At 45.9% G+C, this 22,340-nt stretch overlaps 1 protein-coding gene across 7 annotated transcripts in view; it reads left to right on the top strand.

Moving 5' to 3' along the window:
• Positions 1–9,862: 9,862 nt before the first annotated feature.
• TNFAIP8L2 (TNF alpha induced protein 8 like 2) overlaps positions 9,863–22,340 on the top strand; it is a 29,012-nt gene continuing 16,534 nt past the window's right edge. The window contains exons 1-2 of one of the 7 annotated variants that reach the window (XM_040411460.1): positions 9,864–10,255; positions 15,072–15,137. Coding sequence is in view for 1 of the 7 variants with exons in the window: in XM_040411456.1 (XP_040267390.1) it covers positions 11,316–11,450; positions 15,072–15,137 (201 nt within the window). In the remaining 6 variants the exon portion in view is untranslated. The other 6 variants (XM_040411458.1, XM_040411456.1, XM_040411459.1 and 3 more) reach the window with 6 other exon arrangements.

The raw sequence follows: 22,340 nt of genomic DNA, 5'->3' as shown, positions 1-22,340 counted from the left end.
CGACGGGTTTTATGCCCCAGAAATCTACGGCTATTAATATACGAAGAGTATATACCAGTCTACAAGTTCAGGTGGATAATTGTGGCGATAGAATAGCTCTATCTCTTGACGCCGCGAAGGCATTTGACAGTGTGGAATGGGGGCTTCTTCGGGCTACATTGGGATGTATGGGCTTTGGACAGAGGTTTATCAAATGGGTGCAGGTCCTGTATTCAAGCCCAAAGGCGCGGATTAGGGCGAATGGGGGAGTGTTTGACTACATTTTATTGGCTACGGGAACTAGACTGGGGTGTCCGCTCTCGCCTCTGCTATTTGCTATAGCCATTGATCCTCTAGCGGCAGCAGTGCGTAACTCTTCGGATATTAAGGGGTTTTAGTACGGACAGATACATAATAAAATTGCATTATATGCCGACGATACTCTTTTATTCCTGGGAGATAGAGCGTCTTCTATAACGGCCACTATGTCTCTTATAGACCGGTTTAGTAGACCTTACTATTAATTGGCAAAAATCAGCGTTGATGCCTATTGATGGGCAGGTAGTGTCTGATACGGTCATAGCTAATAACATTCCCTGCGTGGAAAGTATTAAGTATTTAGGGATTCATATATCTCCTAGAGTATAGGACTTTGAGGACTTAAACCTGTGTCCATTGTTGGGGAAATTTAGAGTGAAGGCTAAAGCTTGGTGTAAGCTATTCCTTTCAGTCGTGGGTAGAGTTAATCTCCTCAAGATGGTAATAATGCCGCAACTGTTGTGCATACATGCTCCTGGACAGATTTCATAAAATTAACGCTATATTCAGAGACTTAGTATGGAGAGGAAGCTGGCCTAGGATTAAATTGGAAATACGCAAAAACAGCGAGGGGGGGGGGGGGGGGGTTGGTGGTACCAAACTCTTGGATATATTATTTAGCAGCGCAATGTCAGCACTTTAAAGGGTGGAAGGATTATACGATAGTAACATAGTATGTAAGGCTGAAAAAAGTCCTCTGTCCATCCAGTTCGGCCTGTTATCCTGCAAGTTGATCCAGAGGAAGGCAAAAAAAAAAAAAACTGAGGTAGAAGCCAATTTTCCCCACTTTAGGGGAATAAAAAATTCCTTCCCGACTCCAATCAGGCATCAGAATAACTCCCTGGATCAACGACCCCTCTCTAGTAGCTATAGCCTGTAATATTATTACACTCCAGAAATACATCCAGGCCCCTCTTGAATTCCTTTATTGTACTCACCATCACCACCTCCTCAGGCAGAGAGCTCCATAGTCTCACTGCTCTTACAGTAAAGGGTCCTCTTCTATGTTTGTGTACAAACCTTCTTTCCTCCAGACGCAGAGGATGTCCCCTCGTCACAGTCACAGTCCTGGGGATAAATAGATGATGGGAGAGATCTCTGTACTGACCCCTGATATATTTATACATATTAATTAGATCTCCCCTCAGTCGTCTTTTTTCTAAAGTGAATAACACTAATGCTGATAATCTTTCAGGGTACTGTAGTTGCCCCATTCCCGTAATTACTTTAGTTGTCCTCCTCTGGACCCTCTCCAGCTCTGCTATGTCTGCCTTGTTCACAGGAGCCCAGAACTGTATACAGTCCTCCATGTGTGGTCTGACCAGTGATGTGTAAAGTGGTAGGACTATGTTCTTATCACGGACATCTATGCCCCTTCTGATGCAACCCATTATCTTATTGGCCTTGGCAGCAGCTGCCTGACACTGGTTTTTGCAGCTTAGTTTGCTGTTCACTAAAATTCCTAGGTCCTTTTCCATGTCAGTGTTACCCAGTGTTTTACCATTTAGTATGTACGGGTGACTTGCATTATTCCTTCCCATGTGCATAACCTTACATTTGTCAGTGTTACCCAGTGTTTTACCATTTAGTATGTACGGGTGACTTGCATTATTCCTTCCCATGTGCATAACCTTACATTTGTCAGTGTTACCCAGTGTTTTACTATTTAGTATGTACGGGTGACTTGCATTATTCCTTCCCATGTGCATAACCTTACATTTGTCAGTGTTACCCAGTGTTTTACCATTTAGTATGTACGGGTGACTTGCATTATTCCTTCCCATGTGCATAACCTTACATTTGTCAGTGTTAAACCTCATCTGCCACTTCTCTGCCCAAGCCTCCAGTCTATCCAGATCCATCTGTAGCAGTATACATCACTTTACACCATATACAATGATGGATATGACTAGGGGGGAGAGATCTAATGTGGATACTGGAGGGAGCAGGGATCCATAGATTGGAGGGAAATTTCCCCTTATTAGGGCTTATGAAAAAAAGTGTGGACTAAGGTTTAGCAGCTGAGAGGGGTCCTGGGTGTCAACGAATTAGCTCAGCTATGGAGCAACCCCCTTCTACTGGAATTTCTCTCAATCAGAAATACAGGATTGGAAGAATGAGGGGATTCTTAGGATAGGTGATCTATTAGATAATGGAGGCTTTAGGTCCTTCATGGATTTACAGGAGAGATTTCAGATCCCTTGTACAAGGTTTTTTCAGTATCTTCAGCTGGAGGAATTCCGGATAAAAGTTCATAATATGTTGCTGTGTGAAAAAGCTATATTCCTCAAAAAAGGATGCCCACAAAAGTTTGATAAATTATAGAGTGACTGGTTGTCTCACAGCCATATTGTGATTTAAAAGAAAATGTAGGAGGAGAGCCATTGCCAGATTGAGTAAGGGTTGGGAGGGGGGTTTGGAAAGTAGATTTCAGTGAATGTATCTCTATCTCTATCTCTTTTGACAGAACACAACGGATTGTACCAAATAATTGTTATTTTCTGCTAAGATGTGATATACTAAACGTGTATCTGTAACAATTATTTTGTTAATAAAAAAAATTGATTAAAAAAAAGGCATATGTCACCCACCAAACTAACGGACAGATTAACTATATTAATTTCCCTGTTACGTATGCAGAGCAGGTGTACCTCACACAAAAAACGCCACCTTCACCCTATCCCTGACCTCCTAACTGTATGAGCTGGCCTCGATAGTAGGGGGGCTCATACTCCGGAACCTTGGGCCCTACAAACCCTAGAAGTAATGTTGGGGCTTGGAGACGGACCGGTTCATCCACGATTCGGACAAATCAGAGTCTCCCACTGGCCTAGCAACCATTAGCAAAAGGGAAAACAACTTTACAATCATGTTCTAGAGCGGGTCCACCTGACCCCTAGAACATCACCACAACTGTAGGAATCCCCATAGAAACACATGAACAGAAAACACAGTGAGAAACCAAGAGGGTCGGCAGGTAAGAACCCAGAGACAGGAATCCCACCTGGATAACAAGGTCTGCGGCACATTACGCTCACCTGCCGCAGCAACAGGAAGAAAGATCCTCAGTGCCTAGACTTGTGGTTCACCCCTCCGGGAACCATGGAGCCCCCTTCCGCAGGCTGGTGGTCAACGTTGTTCCCCCTCCAAGGAACACAGAAGCCACCTTACCGGAGGCACAATACACAGGGTAACGCCTTGCATACATGCCAAACATAAAACACCAACTGACCGGACATGTAACAACAACAAGACGAGACACCACACCCTGAACATAAAACCCACACCAAACAACCACACAGGTAAGGTAGGGGAACAAGAAGGATAGAATGGGAAGACAAACTATGTTTAACAAGGTGGCTCTCAAGCTGGACAGATGGAAAAGTCCAGGATGGCAGCATAACTCCAGCTCCACCAGAAGCTGAAGTCAACTCTGACCTCGGGCTACAAACACCAGTACTATAAGAGCCAAGAGGCCACACCCAGCTCCAGCTTGCTCACACCTTAACCCTATACACACCAGAAATGGGAAGGGAGCCAGACTAAAAGGGAAAGTGTCAAAACATGCTGCAAACTACAGCGTAACAGCGAGGTTTGTTATTATATTTCTGTGTCAGGGGTGGTGTATTGCACCCACAAAAAAACATTATAGGTCACGCATAAAACAAATAGCCAGATTCCTAACACTCTCCCTCACTTCTGCTGCCTGTCCCTGCACTACTCAGAGCTGATGGGCGGTGCTACACATGATCCAGCTTGTATAGAGGCTGGGTCACATGATGCCATTACTAGGCATGGCTGTGATGGCTTCTACGTGCCCACAGCCAGGGGCGGACACAGACCTCAGAGGGCCCCTGTGCAAATAATGTGCCTGCCCCCCCCCCCCCCAAACCAGACATACAGACGTAAACATATACAATACGTGCATAATCCTGGAAGACCAAGCAGCATATAAGGACCAGGAGCGCAGCGCTGGCCCAGGAAGCAACATTTAATAAGTATAGTAACAATGAAAAAGAAGGGAAAAGGCAAAAAAATTGATACAGTGACCCCTTTAAGGCTGCACAGTGCTTTTGGGCAACAATGTGTTGTGCAACCAACAATTCTGCTATGCATTGAGTTAAAATAAATGGGGTCGCATTGTGACCTTGAAGTTTCTTTAAATCACAATCGAAAAGTTGCAAGAAATTTAGCAGGTTGGATTTTTGTGACCGTCAGGTCACGGCCCCATTTACTTTTACTAGTTGTGATGTATCGTAGTGTCACTGCAATCTTTGGCTGCACAATGTGCCACAAGGTGGCGCCAGCCTAAGGGCCCATTTAGACGGCTGTGCTTTTACAGTCCGCAAATTGCGGATCCACAAACTACGGAGACTGGCCGCTTGTGTCCTATAATAGAAAATATCTATACTGCTCCTATGTACAAGAATATAACTACTATAATACTGCCTCCTATGTACAGGAATATAACTACTATAATACTGCTCCTATGTACAAGAATATAACTACTATAATACTGCTCCTATGTACAAGAATATAACTACTATAATACTGTTCATATGTACAAGAATATAACTACTATAATACTGCTCCTATGTACAAGAATATAACTACTATAATACTGCTCCTATGTACAAGAATATAACTACTATAATACTGCTCCTATGTACAAGAATATAACTACTATAATACTGCCTCCTATGTACAAGAATATAACTACTATAATACTGCTCCTATGTACAAGAATATAACTACTATAATACTGCCTCCTATGTACAAGAATATAACTACTATAATACTGCTCCTATGTACAAGAATATAACTACTATAATACTGCTCCTATGTACAAGAATATAACTACTATAATACTGCTCCTATGTACCAGAATATAACTACTATAATACTGCTCCTATGTCCAAGTATATAACTACTATAATACTGCTCCTATGTACAAGAATATAACTACTATAATACTGCTCCTATGTACAAGAATATAACTACTATAATACTGCCTCCTATGTACAAAAATATAACTACTATAATACTGCTCCTGTGTACAAGAATATAACTACTATAATACTGCTCCTATGTACAAGAATATAACTACTATAATACTGCCAACTATGTACCAGAATATAACTACTATAATACTGCTCCTATGTACCAGAATATAACTACTATAATACTGCTCCTATGTACAAGAATATAACTACTATAATACTGCTCCTATGTACAAGAATATAACTACTATAATACTGCCCCTATGTAGAAGAATATAACTACTATAATACTGCTCCTATGTACAAGAATATAACTACTATAATACTGCTCCTATGTACAAGAATATAACTACTATAATACTGCTCCTATGTACAAGAATATAACTACTATAATACTGCTCCTATGTACAAGAATATAACTACTATAATACTGCCTCCTATGTACAAGAATATAACTACTATAATACTGCCTCCTATGTACAAGAATATAACTACTATAATACTGCCTCCTATGTACAAGAATATAACTACTATAATACTGCTCCTATGTACAAGAATATAACTACTATAATACTGCTCCTATGTACAAGAATATAACTACTATAATACTGCTCCTATGTACAAGAATATAACTACTATAATACTGCTCCTATGTACCAGAATATAACTACTATAATACTGCTCCTATGTACAAGTATATAACTACTATAATACTGCTCCTATGTACAAGAATATAACTACTATAATACTGCTCCTATGTACAAGTATATAACTACTATAATACTGCTCCTATGTACAAGAATATAACTACTATAATACTGCTCCTATGTACAAGAATATAACTACTATAATACTGCCTCCTATGTACAAGAAAATAACTACTATAATACTGCCCCTATGTACAGGGATATAACTACTATAATACTGCTCCTATATACAAGAATATAACTAACTCCGCCCTCCTGGTGTAGTCTTAGGTACTTTCACACTGGCGTTTTGGCTTTCCGTTTGTGAGATCCGTTTCAGGGCTCTCACAAGCACTCCAAAACGGATCAGTTTTGCCCTAATGCATTCTGAATGGAAAAGGATCCGCTCAGAATGCATCAGTTTGCCTCCGTTCCGTCTCCATTCCGCTCTGGAGGCCGCCTGCAGCGTTTTGGTGTCCGTCTGACGAAACTGAGCCAAACGGATCCGTCCTGACACACAATGTAAGTCCATGGGGACGGATCAGTTTTCTCGGACACAATCTGGCACAATAGAAAACGGATCCGTCCTCCATTGACTTTGAATGGTGTTGAAGACGGATCCGTTTTGGCTATGTTAAAGATAATACAACCGGATCCGTTCATGACGGATGCAGACGTTTGTATTATCTGAACGGATGCATTTGTGCAGATCCATGACGGATCCGCACCAAACGCGAGAGTGAACGTAGCCTTCGCCTTCTGAATGCTGATGTAGCAGATGTTTTGATGTGTATAACTGGGAACAGTCTGTGACTTGCCTCTTTCTTTTCACACAATCTTCATCCAAAATCAATTATTTACAGTGTGGGTCTTTGACCTCCAGAGCTTCGCTCATTGGATTGTTTTATTTTAGCTGTCAGCTGGATGGAGATAGATTTGTGCAGTGTGCTATGGCATATGTACTCTTCACTTCACAATAAAGAATATGCCGTTATACGAGGTTATTAGTCTCAAAGTTATTACCATATAGTGGACAGATAAAAGAGCCATACACTGCCACAAACACCCTGTAAGCTAGTCGCTAAATAACCGTTCCATACAGTGTCCATATAATACAGTCATATAGCCAGGGGTGCACCCAGCCTTTCTGCTGCCTGAGGCAAAAACTGAAACTGCGCCCCCCCCATGCCAATTTTTTTTTAACCTAACCCCTTCCCTTCAGCTCTTGGCCCTTCGGCTGCCCCTCTTTTGCCCCTACCTGGTGCTGCCTGCGGCCATCCCCTCACCTGGTCTCATTGGTGGTGCACCCCTGCATACAGCGTCCTAATAATAATATCATAGAGTGCTCACATAATACTACCTTAGGGTGCATTCAGACGACCTTAAGTGTTTTGCGGTCCGCAAATTTCGGATCCTCAAAACACGGATACCGGCCGTGTGCGTTCCACATTTTGCAGACCGCACATGGCCGGCGCTACATAGAGAATGCCTATTCTTGTCCGCAACTGCAGACAAGAATAGGACATGCTCCATATTTTCCACGGGGCCGCGGAACGGAACGGAACGGATGCGGACAGCACACGGTGTGCTGTCCGCATCTTTTGTGGCCCCATTGAAAAGAATGGGTCCGCACCGTTCCGCAAAATTGCGGAACGGATGCGGATCCATTTATACGGTCATGTGAATGCACCCATAACGTGAAGAGAGACAAACCATAAAACTTTACACTCTAGTCCCTACGTAATGTAAAATAACAGCTCCATACAGTGTCTAAACAGGGTCTTTATAGTGTCATAGAGTAATACTGCCAAACAGGGTCCTCATAGAGTAATACTGCCAAACAGGGTCCTCATAGTGTCATAGAGTAATCCTGCCAAACAGGGTCCTCATAGTGTCATAGAGTAATACTACCAAACAGGGTCCTCATAGTGTCATAGAGTAATACTACCAAACAGGGTCCTCATAGAGTAATACTGCCAAACAGGGTCCTCATAGAGTAATACTGCCAAACAGGGTCCTCATAGAGTAATACTGCCAAAAAGGGTCCTCATAGAGTAATACTGCCAAACAGGGTCCTCATAGAGTAATACTGCCAAACAGGGTCCTCATAGAGTAATACTGCCAAACAGGGTCCTCATAGAGTAATACTGCCAAACAGGGTCCTCATAGAGTAATACTGCCAAGCAGGGTCCTCATAGAGTAATACTGCCAAGCAGGGTCCTCATAGAGTAATACTGCCAAGCAGGGTCCTCATAGAGTAATACTGCCAAACAGGGTCCTCATAGAGTAATACTGCCAAACAGGGTCCTCATAGAGTAATACTGCCAAACAGGGTCCTCATAGAGTAATACTGCCAAACAGGGTCCTCATAGAGTAATACTGCCAAACAGGGTCCTCATAGAGTAATACTGCCAAACAGGGTCCTCATAGAGTAATACTGCCAAACAGGGTCCTCATAGAGTAATACTGCCAAACAGGGTCCTCATAGAGTAATACTGCCAAACAGGGTCCTCATAGAGTAATACTGCCAAACAGGGTCCTCATAGAGTAATACTGCCAAACAGGGTCCTCATAGAGTAATACTGCCAAACAGGGTCCTCATAGAGTAATACTGCCAAACAGGGTCCTCATAGAGTAATACTGCCAAACAGGGTCCTCATAGAGTAATACTGCCAAACAGGGTCCTCATAGAGTAATACTGCCAAACAGGGTCCTCATAGAGTAATACTGCCAAACAGGGTCCTCATAGAGTAATACTGCCAAACAGGGTCCTCATAGAGTAATACTGCCAAACAGGGTCCTCATAGAGTAATACTGCCAAACAGGGTCCTCATAGAGTAATACTGCCAAACAGGGTCCTCATAGAGTAATACTGCCAAACAGGGTCCTCATAGAGTAATACTGCCAAACAGGGTCCTCATAGAGTAATACTGCCAAACAGGGTCCTCATAGAGTAATACTGCCAAACAGGGTCCTCATAGAGTAATACTGCCAAACAGGGTCCTCATAGAGTAATACTGCCAAACAGGGTCCTCATAGAGTAATACTGCCAAACAGGGTCCTCATAGAGTAATACTGCCAAACAGGGTCCTCATAGAGTAATACTGCCAAACAGGGTCCTCATAGAGTAATACTGCCAAACAGGGTCCTCATAGAGTAATACTGCCAAACAGGGTCCTCATAGTGTCATAGAGTAATACTGCCAAACAGGGTCCTCATAGTGTCATAGAGTAATACTGCCAAACAGGGTCCTCATAGTGTCATAGAGTAAAACTGCCAAACAGGGACCTCATAGTGTCATAGAGTAATACTGCCAAACAGGGTCCTCATACAGTAAAACTGCCAAACAGGGACCTCATAGTGTCAGAGTGTTCACATTATACAGTTAAGAGATAAAAGTACCCATACTGTTCATAAAATTGTGTAACCTCGTCTCTAGATAATACCACCTTACAGTGCCAACAGATTCATACAGTTTCCATATAATACTGTCACACAGTAGTGTCAAAAGGTTTCCACATAATATGACCCTATACCAAACAGAAAGAAGCATCAGTGCTATTTTACATACAGTAATACTGCCATACAAGGTTTCCATAATAGTGTCACAGACTGCTTACATAATACTACCATATACTGAACAGATAAAAGTACCGTACACTGCCCACAAAACCCTGCATTACGGTCGGCAACCAATACCGCCAGACTATGCTCACATTCTACAGTAGATAGAACCATAACGTCTGCTTACAGCATGAAGCCAGGCTGGAGGTTTAGAGTGGGCAGGTTGGGAGGGGTAATGGGGGACCATAAATGGTAGAAGTTCGGGGACAATTGCCCCATGTTGATTTTTGATTGCTTGGCTGCACCTAAAAGCAGTGTCTTGCAGCGCGTGGATGAGGGTTGGGAAATATTTGCTCTGAGGAATCTGCTGATAGACTGAATGTTTGTTTCACTGTGGATTAGAGAGTCAGCCGGGGCGGTGATGAAGGCCTGAGACCCCGGGGTCATCGCTGAAGCTTCCTGTAAACAGGGTGGGGTGTTCCGAGCCTCCTCTTGGCCGGAGGAGCCAGAATACAACTGAAAGGCGTCCAGAGCCCTGGATTCACAACTATGGGGTGAAATCTGCTGCACTCTGGCCAGAGAAAAGACATCTGAGACATCCAAGTCCTGGACAAGCCTCCTGACCACTGTCCTTCACCCTTGGTCCACCATGAATTATCTTCTATCCATGACCACCGGAAGAAGCCACAGGTCAAGCCCCCAATAAAGGTAAAAATCTTTAGATTCTTATATTTCTGAACCTTCAAACCCAAATGGTTCTTCTGTTTGGATTAGGATCCAAATGGTGGATCTAATGAGACAATTGAGGAGGACTTCTCTGCAGTTAACATTTTCCTGCAGCGCCTCCAAAGGAAAAACAGTGCATTACAGGTTGTCCACTGAAATCAGTCCTCTAAAGCTTTAATCTGTGGTATGAGCAACAGGGGGGTCCTATGCCTAGTATGTCCAGAGGTGTGACATGGGTGGTACATGACCATCTTATTGACTACATGGAGTAATCTGATCCACCCTCTGCCTAAAAATATCCCCCTCTCTGTAAGATATTACAGGATATATGGTGGGACGTGACATCACTCCACGAGGGCTTCATGATATAGAGAAACCTGCGGCCATCCAGCCGTTGCAAAACTACAAATCCCAGTATGCCTGGATAGCCTACAGCTATTGGTTATGCTGGGAGTTGTAGTTTTGCAACAGTTGGAGGGCCGCAGGTTGAGGATTTCTGATCTAGAGGATGTAGGCCTATAGTACTCCAAGGTCTCCATCTTGCTGGGCTCCTAGTAGGTTTGGACAATTCGGAGGGTGGACGTAGATCCCCCATATGGGTCATGGCCCAGAGGGGCCAGGGTGATTGGATCCATTACAGTCCACCCTCCTACCTGCAGCACCCATCACCTACAGTAGGCATGTGGGAGGTAAGTTCTCAGACACAGTCCTCCAATGGATTAACCAGAGGAGTCCTGTCACCTCTTCGAGTGATTGTCTACTCTCAATCTATTGTTGCTGACGGAGAAGGTTACCATTAATTAGGGGTAATATTAACATCCCCCAGCTGTGCATACAGCAGCCGTGGTGTTGTGGTGCCCCCGTAACAATAGCACGTGCGCCGCCCCCCCCACCATTCTTCTAGGTTCGCAGCAGAAGAGATTTGTCAGGGAGGAAGCAGAGCTGTTCAGTATGGTTTCCTGCCCTCTTCCTGTTTCTCGATGGCTGCGGGGAGGATGTGATACTATATAGGGTGCTATTCACAGAGCTGCTCCGGAGGGGGATGCACTCGGGGGGGCGCTGCGGTTCCCTCAATACCCCAGGTGGGGAGAACAATTGGCGACCGGTGGGTTCCTCTTTTAACGCGGTTACGTCCTGTGTATCTGCAGCAGCGCACAACAATAGTGGTGGAATAATGGTGAGAAAATAGTAATGCAGATGAGGAGGAAGGGTCTGCAGCTGAAGGCGGCCGCTCACACGTACCGCACAACATGGACGGGTATAAAAATGACAGGCCCCACCACCGTGACCGCAACAGTACCAATCAGTGTGCCACCATATCAGCGAAACCTACTGTGCCTCCTACTATCCACAGCCACTGTGCCCCATAATAAAGACATAAGGACACTGTGACTAACTGTGGATGCCACAGTACCCCCGTAACATTGACAGCCACAGTGCTCCTATAAGTCACCGCAACAGTGTCAGCCACAGTGCCCCCATAACAGTGCCAGTCATAGTGCCATCATATCAACAAAAGCTATACTGCCCAATACTGTCAGCAGCCACAGTGCCACCATAACAGTGACATCCACAGTGCCCCCATAACAGTGACATCCACAGTGCTCCCCATAACAGTGACAACCACAGTGCCACCATAACAGTGACATCCACAGTGCTTCCATAGCAGTGACATCCACAGTGCTCCCCCATAACAGTGACATCCACAGTGCTCCCCATAACAGTGACATCCACAGTGCTCCCCATAACAGTGACATCCACAGTGCTCCCCATAACAGTGACATCCACAGTGCTCCCCATAACAGTGACATCCACAGTGCCCCCATAACAGTGACATCCACAGTGCCCCCATAACAGTGACATCCACAGTGCCCCCATAACAGTGACATCCACAGTGCTCCCTATAACAGTGACATCCACAGTGCCTCCATAACAGTTATATCCATAGTGCCCCCATAACAGCGACATCCACAGTGCTCCCCCATAACAGTGACATCCACAGTGCTCCCCATAACAGTGACATCCACAGTGCTCCCCATAACAGTGACATTTACAGTGCCCCCATAACAGTGACCTCCACAGTGCCCCCATAACAGTGACATCCACAGTGCCTCCATAACAGTGACATCCACAGTGCTCCCCATAACAGTGACATCCACAGTGCCTCCATAACAGTGACATCCACAGTGCCCCCATAACGGTGACATCCACAGTGCTCCTATAAGTCACCGCAACAGTGTAAGCCACAGTGCCCCATAACAGTGCCAGTCATAGTGCCATTATATCAACAAAAGCTATACTGCCCAATACTGTCAGCAGCCACAGTGCCCCAATAACCGTGACATCCACAGTGCCACCATAATAGTGACATCCACAGTGCTCCCCATAACAGTGACATCTACAGTGCCCCCATAACAGTGACATCCACAGTGCCCCCATAACAGTGACATCCACAGCGCCTCCATAACAGTGACATCCACAGAGCCTCCATAACAGTGACATCCACAGTGCTCCCCATAACAGTGACATCCACAGTGCTCCCCCATAACCGTGACATCCACAGTGCCACCATAATAGTGACATCCACAGTGCTCCCCATAACAGTGACATCCACAGTGCCCCCATAACAGTGACATCCACATTGCCCCCATAACAGTGACATCCACAGTGCCCCGATCACAGTGATATCCACAGTGCCCCCATAACAGTGGCATCCACAGTGCCCCCATAACAGTGACATCCACAGTGCCCTGATCACAGTGATAAGCAAAGTGCCCTCACCCCCTGCATTCTCATGGAGATAGTTGGCACATGAGGAAGAAGTCAGGGGCATCAGGACCGTCCTGTAGGGGGCGGCAGGGAGTGATATGACTCCTCATGTATTAGTGCAGGGTTACGTGACTGCAGCGGGTTGCATCATCTCTCTGAAGACACGCTGCTGTGAGATGTGGACAGTCTGTGGCCGGTGGGACGAGGTCTACAGAAGAACCTCGTACAGGATGACACAAATCTTATAATAGTGTGGGAGCATTATAAGAGGAGCTGCTGATGGCAGCAGCCATGCCTCTGGAGTAGTAATCATGGGGGGCTGGGAGAGGTCCACCTATCAATCACTGACAGTGAGGCCTGAGGTGGCTGAAGACAGAGAGCAGTAGACTCTGAGCGCCCGGACTCTAATCTCCGACACTTTCCTCATTGTTTGCACTTTGTGGTATTTTTAGTGCACAGAAGTTTCCAAAAACCTACGACCCAGCAATAGACATTGGTGGACACGCTCCCCCCCCACAGTCACTCTATGGGGTCCTATATGATTATAAAGAGTGGGCCATCATTGTCAGCATGGTCATCCAACAGCAGGAGGCGGCCCAAAAGAACCACTTAAGAATTGACAAAAAACGAGTCCAGTGATCGACCAACCACCGTAATGCTCACTGTCTGGGATGAATGATCGCAGAAGTGATTGTTAGCTCAAACATACAATAAATGCTAAATGGAAGTAAACAAACGCTGACCGCAGATTATATGGGCACAGAGAGGCACAGGGAGGTGTGCGACACTGCTGTAGAAACTGTTATGGGGTCACTCTAGCTGGCACTACTATAGGAGAATTGTGTCTGACACTATTACGAGGGCACTGTCTGGCACTGTTATAGAGGAACTTTGCCAGTGTTACTAAGGCACTCTGCAAGGTTTTTTTATGGGTTCACTTGGGTTGACATTCCTATCATAGAAGGGTGGTATTGTTATGGGGACCCTGTGGCACTGACTGTTATGGGGATGCTGAGTGGAGCTGCTATGGAGGCTGTGGCGATCATTGTCATAAATCTACTGTCTGCTGGCCCTTATAGATGTCCTTCTTTCCAATCTCCAAAGGAGTGTGCTTTTTACCTGTCACTGTTATGGGGGCACTTTGGATGCTACTGTTATGGGGGCACTGAGGGTGTCACTGTTATGGGGAGCACTGTGGGGGTCACTGTTATGGGGAGCACTGTGGGTGTCACTGTTATGGGGAGCACTGTGGGTGCCACTGTTATGGGGAGCACTGTGGGTGTCACTGTTATGGGGAGCACTGTGGGTGTCACTGTTATGGGGGCACTGTGGATGTCACTGTTATGGGGGCACTGTGGATCACACTGTTATGGGGCACTGTGACTGTCACTATTATGGGGGCACAGTGGAGGTCCCTGTTATGGAGGCTCTGTGGATGTCGCTGTCATGGGGGCGTTGTGGCTGTCACTGTTATGGGGGCACTGTGGCTGTCACTGTTATGGGGGCACTGTGGATGTCGCTGTTATGGGGGGCACTGTGGATGTCACTGTTATGGGGGGCACTGTGGATGTCGCTGTTATGGGGGCACTGTGGCTGTCACTATTATGGGAGCACTGTGGATGTCGCTGTCATGGGGGCATTGTGGATGTCACTGTTATGGGGAGCACTGTGGATGACTGTTATGGGGGCACTGTGGCTGTCACTATTATGGGATCGCTGTGGATGTCGCTGTCATGGGGGCACTGTGGATGTCACTGTTATGGGGGCACTGTGGATGTCACTGTTATGGGGGGCACTGTGGATGTCGCTGTTATGGGGGCACTGTGGCTGTCACTATTATGGGAGCTATCTGAACAATCCTGCTCAGTATCCCATGCTTCCCATAGGGTATTTTCTGGGTAACTGCATCCTATTGCTTTACCATCTGTGGACTGTCAGGGAATGCTGGGAGTTGTAGTCTCACATCAGCTGGTGGATGGAGTCATGTAATAATAATATGTCTGCCTTTTGTCTCCCCGTCTCAGTGTAGCTGAGGATCAGGCCAGGTGTGATCACAAGGAGCGAGGTGCCCGCACTCAGCCACTATCGATGTCAGGTAAGTTGACCCGTCATCATTTATTTAGTGTCAGCCGGAGAGCGACGAGTAAAACCTGAGCGCTCAGGAGGGGAGAATACACCCCATAATAGGGGCAGAGGAGCAGCGGACTGCAGGAAGACTCTCCGCCACCATACGTGGTCCACTGCAAACCTCCTCACTGCCACCATAGACTGAGAGCTCTTCAACATGAAAGTGTCTCCATTCTCAGTCCATCAGATCCATATTTAGCACGAAACTCTACAGTATCATAGGCTTAGATACACACCTCAGCAGGCAGTATCAAACATGAAAGGATTAGATACACACCTCAGCAGGCAGTATCAAACATAAAAGGATTAGGTACACTTCTCAGCAGGCAGCATCAAACATGCTTAGATACACACCTCAGCAGACAGTATCGTACATGATAGAGATTATTCTATCAATCAGTAAGATCTCATGATGGAGGACACGGTGTTACACGAGGTTTCAGGTTCCTCGTTAACCAACCGATTCCACCGCATCCCCCCGACCACGAAGCCCTCAGGTACTGCCGCATTTTCATGACAAAAGCTTCAGGTTATTCTAAATGACATCACTGAAGCTTATGCGGCTCCCCCCTCCCCAGTCAGAGGGCGGGACAGGTCTCAAGTTCCTCAAGGAAGTGCCTGAGAAGTTGTTATCGGAGAAGTTTGTGCTCTGTCAGAGGCGGGAGAGTCTATCATCCAAGGTGCCAGCTGCTGGGCTCCCAGGAGAAGTGCACAAGTAAGTGAATGGAGGGAAGACGGGACTGACAAGCCGGACCGGGGCACCCAGCGCACCCGTAGGGCTGGTTCCCTTAGGCAACCACTTCTTCTTAGGTCTCCTGTGTAAATAGCAGCTGCCTCCTTACTTCATGTTAAACCGCAGAACAAAGAAGAAGTCAGCAATCTCAGCTGTAATGTGGCCTCCTTCACACTTCCCCATGTGGTACTATTACTCTGTTTTCCACCGGGGGCACCGGCATCTGCTAGCTGTACCATCGGTGACGTAGGTATTTGTCAGGTAGGGGTTACGTTCTGTTAGGAGAAGGACTATGTCTTATCTCCTGGCCAGAGAAAATCGGATATTCTTTGCACAGGGAAATAGTCACAGGTTGGAGGTCTGATGCCTCATCATATAACCATCATAAACCTGCCTGGAGAAAAAACAATGAATGTTGTCTTGTAGGGACATGCCGAAGGAATGTGCAGCCTTCATGGCATATGGAATAAAATGTCACCTGCGATGGGGAATTCCATGCAGATGTGCCTTATTCTTTGGGGAGGATGGGGGTGGCAGTACAATGAGAACGGGCTAAGATGTCAAATTAGATGACAGCACTCAGTCCTCTATAGGGACCCTGAACTTCATTCATAGCTGCTGTGGCCTATCTCTGCTGGGCAGGGAACCGCCATGGGGTCTGCGTTGACCCCTGCACTCACATGTTAGAAAGTCCTGATCTATTAGGCATTGATTGCTCACTTTCATTCAGCAGGCTCGGTTCACATGGTTGTGTTTGATGCTGGTGGATGTGTAGAGGGCAGACTGTCGCTTGCTGTCACTTCTGTCATCTGTAGCCCTGAGGTCTCAGAACATTGTGCAGTTGTTCCAACCTCTTTATTGATTCAGGTCATACCGGCTGTACAATGGTGGCTGATCCTGTGTTGTAATGAGACTTCAGCTCCACTAAGGAACCTGGAGAAGGACTCCACCTGGTCTCTCCTGCCATCTTCTGCCCCTCTCAGCCCTTGTATTCTTCCGTTGTCTCGCTCACTGTCTCTACTAATAGTTGTCTCTATATATCTTTCTCCAGTTCTATTTTTCTTTATCTATTTCTGTTCTCTCTATTTTATCTCTCTATCGTTCTTTTGTTCTTTCTCCTTGTCTCTTTCTCACTTGATCTTTTCTCTCTAAATCTCTTTCTTCTTCTCTCTCTCTTTCTCTTCACCTCAATTTCCCTTCATTCTCTCTTTTGATATAGATTTCATTCTCTATCTTTCTCTTTCTTTGTTCTCTCTCTCTCTTTGCCTTTCTCTATATCTATATTTCATTCCCTCGTTTTCCTCTGTCCTTCATTTTGTGTTTTGTCTCTTTCTTTCTACCTTTTATCTTTCTTTCGTTCTCTCTCTCTCTCTCTCTTCCTCTTTATCCTTCTCTCTGTCATTCTTTCCTTCTCTATCTCTGCAGTGTAAAGATATAATGGGGTCTCTATATTTAGGGTGGGGGTCGCGCTGTATTGATGGGGCACTAGCGGTCTGTCACAGGAACCTGTCAGTCATCAGGGGGTTGAGGATGGACAGGAAGCAGACGGCTGTCATGTCGTAACCCTGCCATTAACCCTCTACTTCCTGCAGACATTACACCACAGTCTTACCAAGAAGATATCACACAGGGTAGGCTTAGATGCACAGCTCAGCAGGCAGTATCACACATGATAGGCTTAGATACACAGCTCAGCAGACAGTGTCACACATGATAGGCTTAGATATACAGCTCAGCAGGCAGTATCACACATGGTAGGCTTAGATACACAGCTCAGCAGACAGTATCACACATGATAGGCTTAGATACACAGCTCAGCAGGCAGTATCACACAGGATAGGCTTAGATATACAGCTCAGCAGACAGTATCACACATGGTAGGCTTAGATACACAGCTCAGCAGACAGTATCACACAGGATAGGATTAGATACACAGCTCAGCAAGCAGTATCACACATGGTAGGCTTAGATACACAGCTCAGCAGGCAGTATCACACGATAGGCTTAGATGCACAGCTCAGCAGGCAGTATCACACATGGTAGGCTTAGATACACAGCTCAGCAGGCAGTATCACACATGGTAGGCTTAGATACACAGCTCAGCAGACAGTATCACACAGGATAGGATTAGATACACAGCTCAGCAAGCAGTATCACACATGGTAGGCTTAGATACACAGCTCAGCAGGCAGTATCACACATGGTAGGCTTAGATACACAGCTCAGCAGACAGTATCACACAGGATAGGATTAGATACACAGCTCAGCAAGCAGTATCACACATGGTAGGCTTAGATACACAGCTCAGCAGGCAGTATCACACGATAGGCTTAGATGCACAGCTCAGCAGGCAGTATCACACATGGAAGGATTAGATACACCGCTCAGCAGACAGTATCACACAGAATAGGATTAGATACACAGCTCAGCAGGCAGTATCACACAGGATAGGATTAGATACACAGCTCAGCAGACAGTATCACACATGGTAGGCTTAGATACACAGCTCAGCAGGCAGTACCACACATGATAGAATTAGATACACAGCTCAGCAGGCAGTATCACACATGATAGAATTAGATACAGAGATTAAATGACCATATCACACATGATAGGCTTAGATACACAGCTCAGCAGGCAGTATCACACATGATAGGCTTAGATATACAGCTCAGCAGGCAGTATCACACATGGTAGGCTTAGATATACAGCTCAGCAGGCAGTATCACACATGGTAGGCTTAGATACACAGCTCAGCAGGTAGTATCACACATGGTAGGCTTAGATACACAGCTCAGCAGGCAGTATCACACATGATAGGCTTAGATATACAGCTCAGCAGGCAGTATCACACATGGTAGGCTTAGATATACAGCTCAGCAGGCAGTATCACACATGGTAGGCTTAGATACACAGCTCAGCAGGCAGTATCACACATGAGAATTAGATACACAGCTCAGCAGGCAGTATCACACATGATAGAATTAGATACACAGCTCAGCAGGCAGTATCACACATGATAGAATTAGATACAGAGATTAAATGACCATATCACACATGATAGGCTTAGATATATAAATGATAGGTTCAGATACAGTTTCTCAGCAAACATGATAGATTTGGATACATTGGCACATGAGGCCGTATCACACATAGTAGGCTTAGATACTCCAGCACAGTTGAAACCACTAAACTGAAAAGGTAGAGGGGAGGATAAAGGACATAGGATTATAATGGATTTAGGACCAAACCGGTCTGACTAGAAGTGACAGAAAAGTCTCCTCTACAGATCTGAGGCAGATAACGCCCCCCAGGACCAGAGCTTCCAGTGATGAATCCAAGGATCCTGGAGATCAGGACACTTGAGGACATGCGGCTGACCTGGTTCTCAATAGTGTATGGCGCCTGACCTCATATTCATATGGTTATGCTCCCCACATTCTCCCATGTTAGGCAGATTTATCTGTCAGGAGTCTGGGAAAGCGGGGTGACGCCTGGGTGAGTTCAGGTATTGGTGACTGGGAAATCTGTTCTCACCAGTCCGACAACGCCTTGCAGCTCCATGTGTAGAGGTTTAGAAAGCTGGGACCAGCGGTGACATCACTGAGAATGCAGCCTATCCATCACTAGAGATCAGCGGTGACATCACTGAGAATGCCGCCTATCCATCACTAGAGATCAGCGGTGACATCACTGACAATGCAGCCTATCCATCACTAGAGATCAGCGGTGACATCACTGAGAATGCAGCCTATCCATCACTAGAGATCAGCGGTGACATCACTGATAATGGAGCCTATCCATCACTAGAGATCAGCGGTGACATCACTGAGAATGCAGCCTATCCGTCACTAGAGACCAGCGGTGACATCACTGAGAATGCAGCCTATCCGTCACTAGAGATCAGCGGTGACATCACTGACAATGCAGCCTATCCATCACTAGAGACCAGCGGTGACATCACTGAGAATGCCGCCTATCCATCACTAGAGATCAGCGGTGACATCACTGAGAATGCCGCCTATCCATCACTAGAGATCAGCGGTGACATCACTGAGAATGCTGCCTATCCATCACTAGAGATCAGCGGTGATATCACTGAGAATGCAGCCTATCCATCACTAGAAATCAGCGGTGACATCACTGAGAATGCAGCCTATCCATCACTAGAGATCAGCGGTGACATCACTGACAATGCAGCCTATCCATCACTAGAGATCAGCGGTGACATCACTGAGAATGCAGCCTATCCATCACTAGAGATCAGCGGTGACATCACTGATAATGGAGCCTATCCATCACTAGAGATCAGCGGTGACATCACTGAGAATGCAGCCTATCCGTCACTAGAGACCAGCGGTGACATCACTGAGAATGCAGCCTATCCATCACTAGAGATCAGCGGTGACATCACTGAGAATGCCGCCTATCCATCACTAGAGATCAGCGGTGACATCACTGAGAATGCTGCCTATCCATCACTAGAGATCAGCGGTGATATCACTGAGAATGCAGCCTATCCATCACTAGAGACCAGCGGTGACATCACTGAGAATGCAGCCTATCCATTCACTAGAGATCAGCGGTGACATCACTGAGAATGCAGCCTATCCATTCACTAGAGATCAGCGGCGACCTCACTGAGAATGCAGCCTATCCATCACTAGAGATCAGCGGTGACATCACTGAGAATGCAGCCTATCCATCACTAGAGATCAGCGGTGACATCACTGAGAATGCAGCCTATCCATCACTAGAGATCAGCGGTGACATCACTGAGAATGCAGCCTATCCATCACTAGAGATCAGCGGTGACATCACTGAGAATGCAGCCTATCCATCACTAGAGATCAGCGGTGACATCACTGAGAATGCAGCCTATCCATCACTAGAGATCAGCGGTGACATCACTGAGAATGCAGCCTATCCATCACTAGAGATCAGCGGTGACATCACTGACAATGCAGCCTATCCATCACTAGAGATCAGCGGTGATATCACTGAGAATGCAGCCTATCCACACTAGAGATCAGCGGTGACATCACTGAGAATGCAGCCTATCCATTCACTAGAGATCAGCGGCGACCTCACTGAGAATGCAGCCTATCCATCACTAGAGATCAGCGGTGACATCACTGAGAATGCTGCCTATCCATCACTAGAGATCAGCGGTGATATCACTGAGAATGCAGCCTATCCACACTAGAGATCAGCGGTGACATCACTGAGAATGCAGCCTATCCATTCACTAGAGATCAGCGGCGACCTCACTGAGAATGCTGCCTATCCATCACTAGAGATCAGCGGTGACATCACTGAGAATGCAGCCTATCCATCACTAGAGATCAGCGGTGACATCACTGAGAATGCAGCCTATCACTAGAGATCAGCGGTGACATCACTGAGAATGCAGCCTATCACTAGAGATCAGCGGTGACATCACTGAGAATGCAGCCTATCACTAGAGATCAGCGGTGACATCACTGAGAATGCAGCCTATCCATCACTAGAGATCAGCGGTGACATCACTGAGCATGCAGCCTATCACTAGAGATCAGCGGTGACATCACTGAGAATGCAGCCTATCACTAGAGATTGGCAGTGACATCACTGAGAATGCAGCCTATCACTAGAGATCAGCGGTGACATCACTGAGAATGCAGCCTATCCATCACTAGAGATCAGCGGTGACATCACTGAGAATGCAGCCTATCCATCACTAGAGATCAGCGGTGACATCACTGAGAATGCAGCCTATCCATCACTAGAGATCAGCGGTGACATCACTGAGAATGTAGCCTATCCATCACTAGAGATCAGCGGTGACATCACTGAGAATGCAGCCTATTCACAAACATATAAGTTATTTAGGTGAACTACAAATCCCATGTTACCCACAGCAGTCAGGGATTTTGATAACACATATAAGTCACATTGGGAGAGGCTTACACAAAAGAGCGCTGCTCCCGACACGCTGTGTGCCAAACACGCACACGTACACACTACACCGCTGCCAGTGTTTACACTGCTTACTAAACACAAATGATCTGGGGATGAGTCAGACTCGTCTAGTAATGCAGGTCCCCTGGCTGCAAACATAATATATGGTTTCAGCCAGCGCACTGTACAGAAGGGGTTAATGCTCGGCGGTGCGTCTCTGCCGCTTATACATCAAAGCTGTATATGACAACAATGCCATGGAGGACGAATAATAATGTACACAGATCTAGGCTGCATGTTATACTCCTGTACATAGGAGGCAGTATTATAGTAGTTATATTCTTGTACATAGTAGCAGTATTATAGTAGTTATATTCTTGTACATAGGAGCAGTATTATAGTAGTTATATTCTTGTACATAGGAGCAGTATTATAGTAGTTATATTCTTGTACATAGGAGCAGTATTATAGTAGTTATATTCTTGTACATAGGAGGCA

The sequence above is a fragment of the Bufo bufo genome, chromosome 11 (assembly GCF_905171765.1).
Source record: "Bufo bufo chromosome 11, aBufBuf1.1, whole genome shotgun sequence".
NCBI classification, from domain to species: Eukaryota; Metazoa; Chordata; class Amphibia; order Anura; family Bufonidae; genus Bufo; species Bufo bufo.
This window is presented reverse-complemented; position numbering and strand designations above follow the sequence as displayed.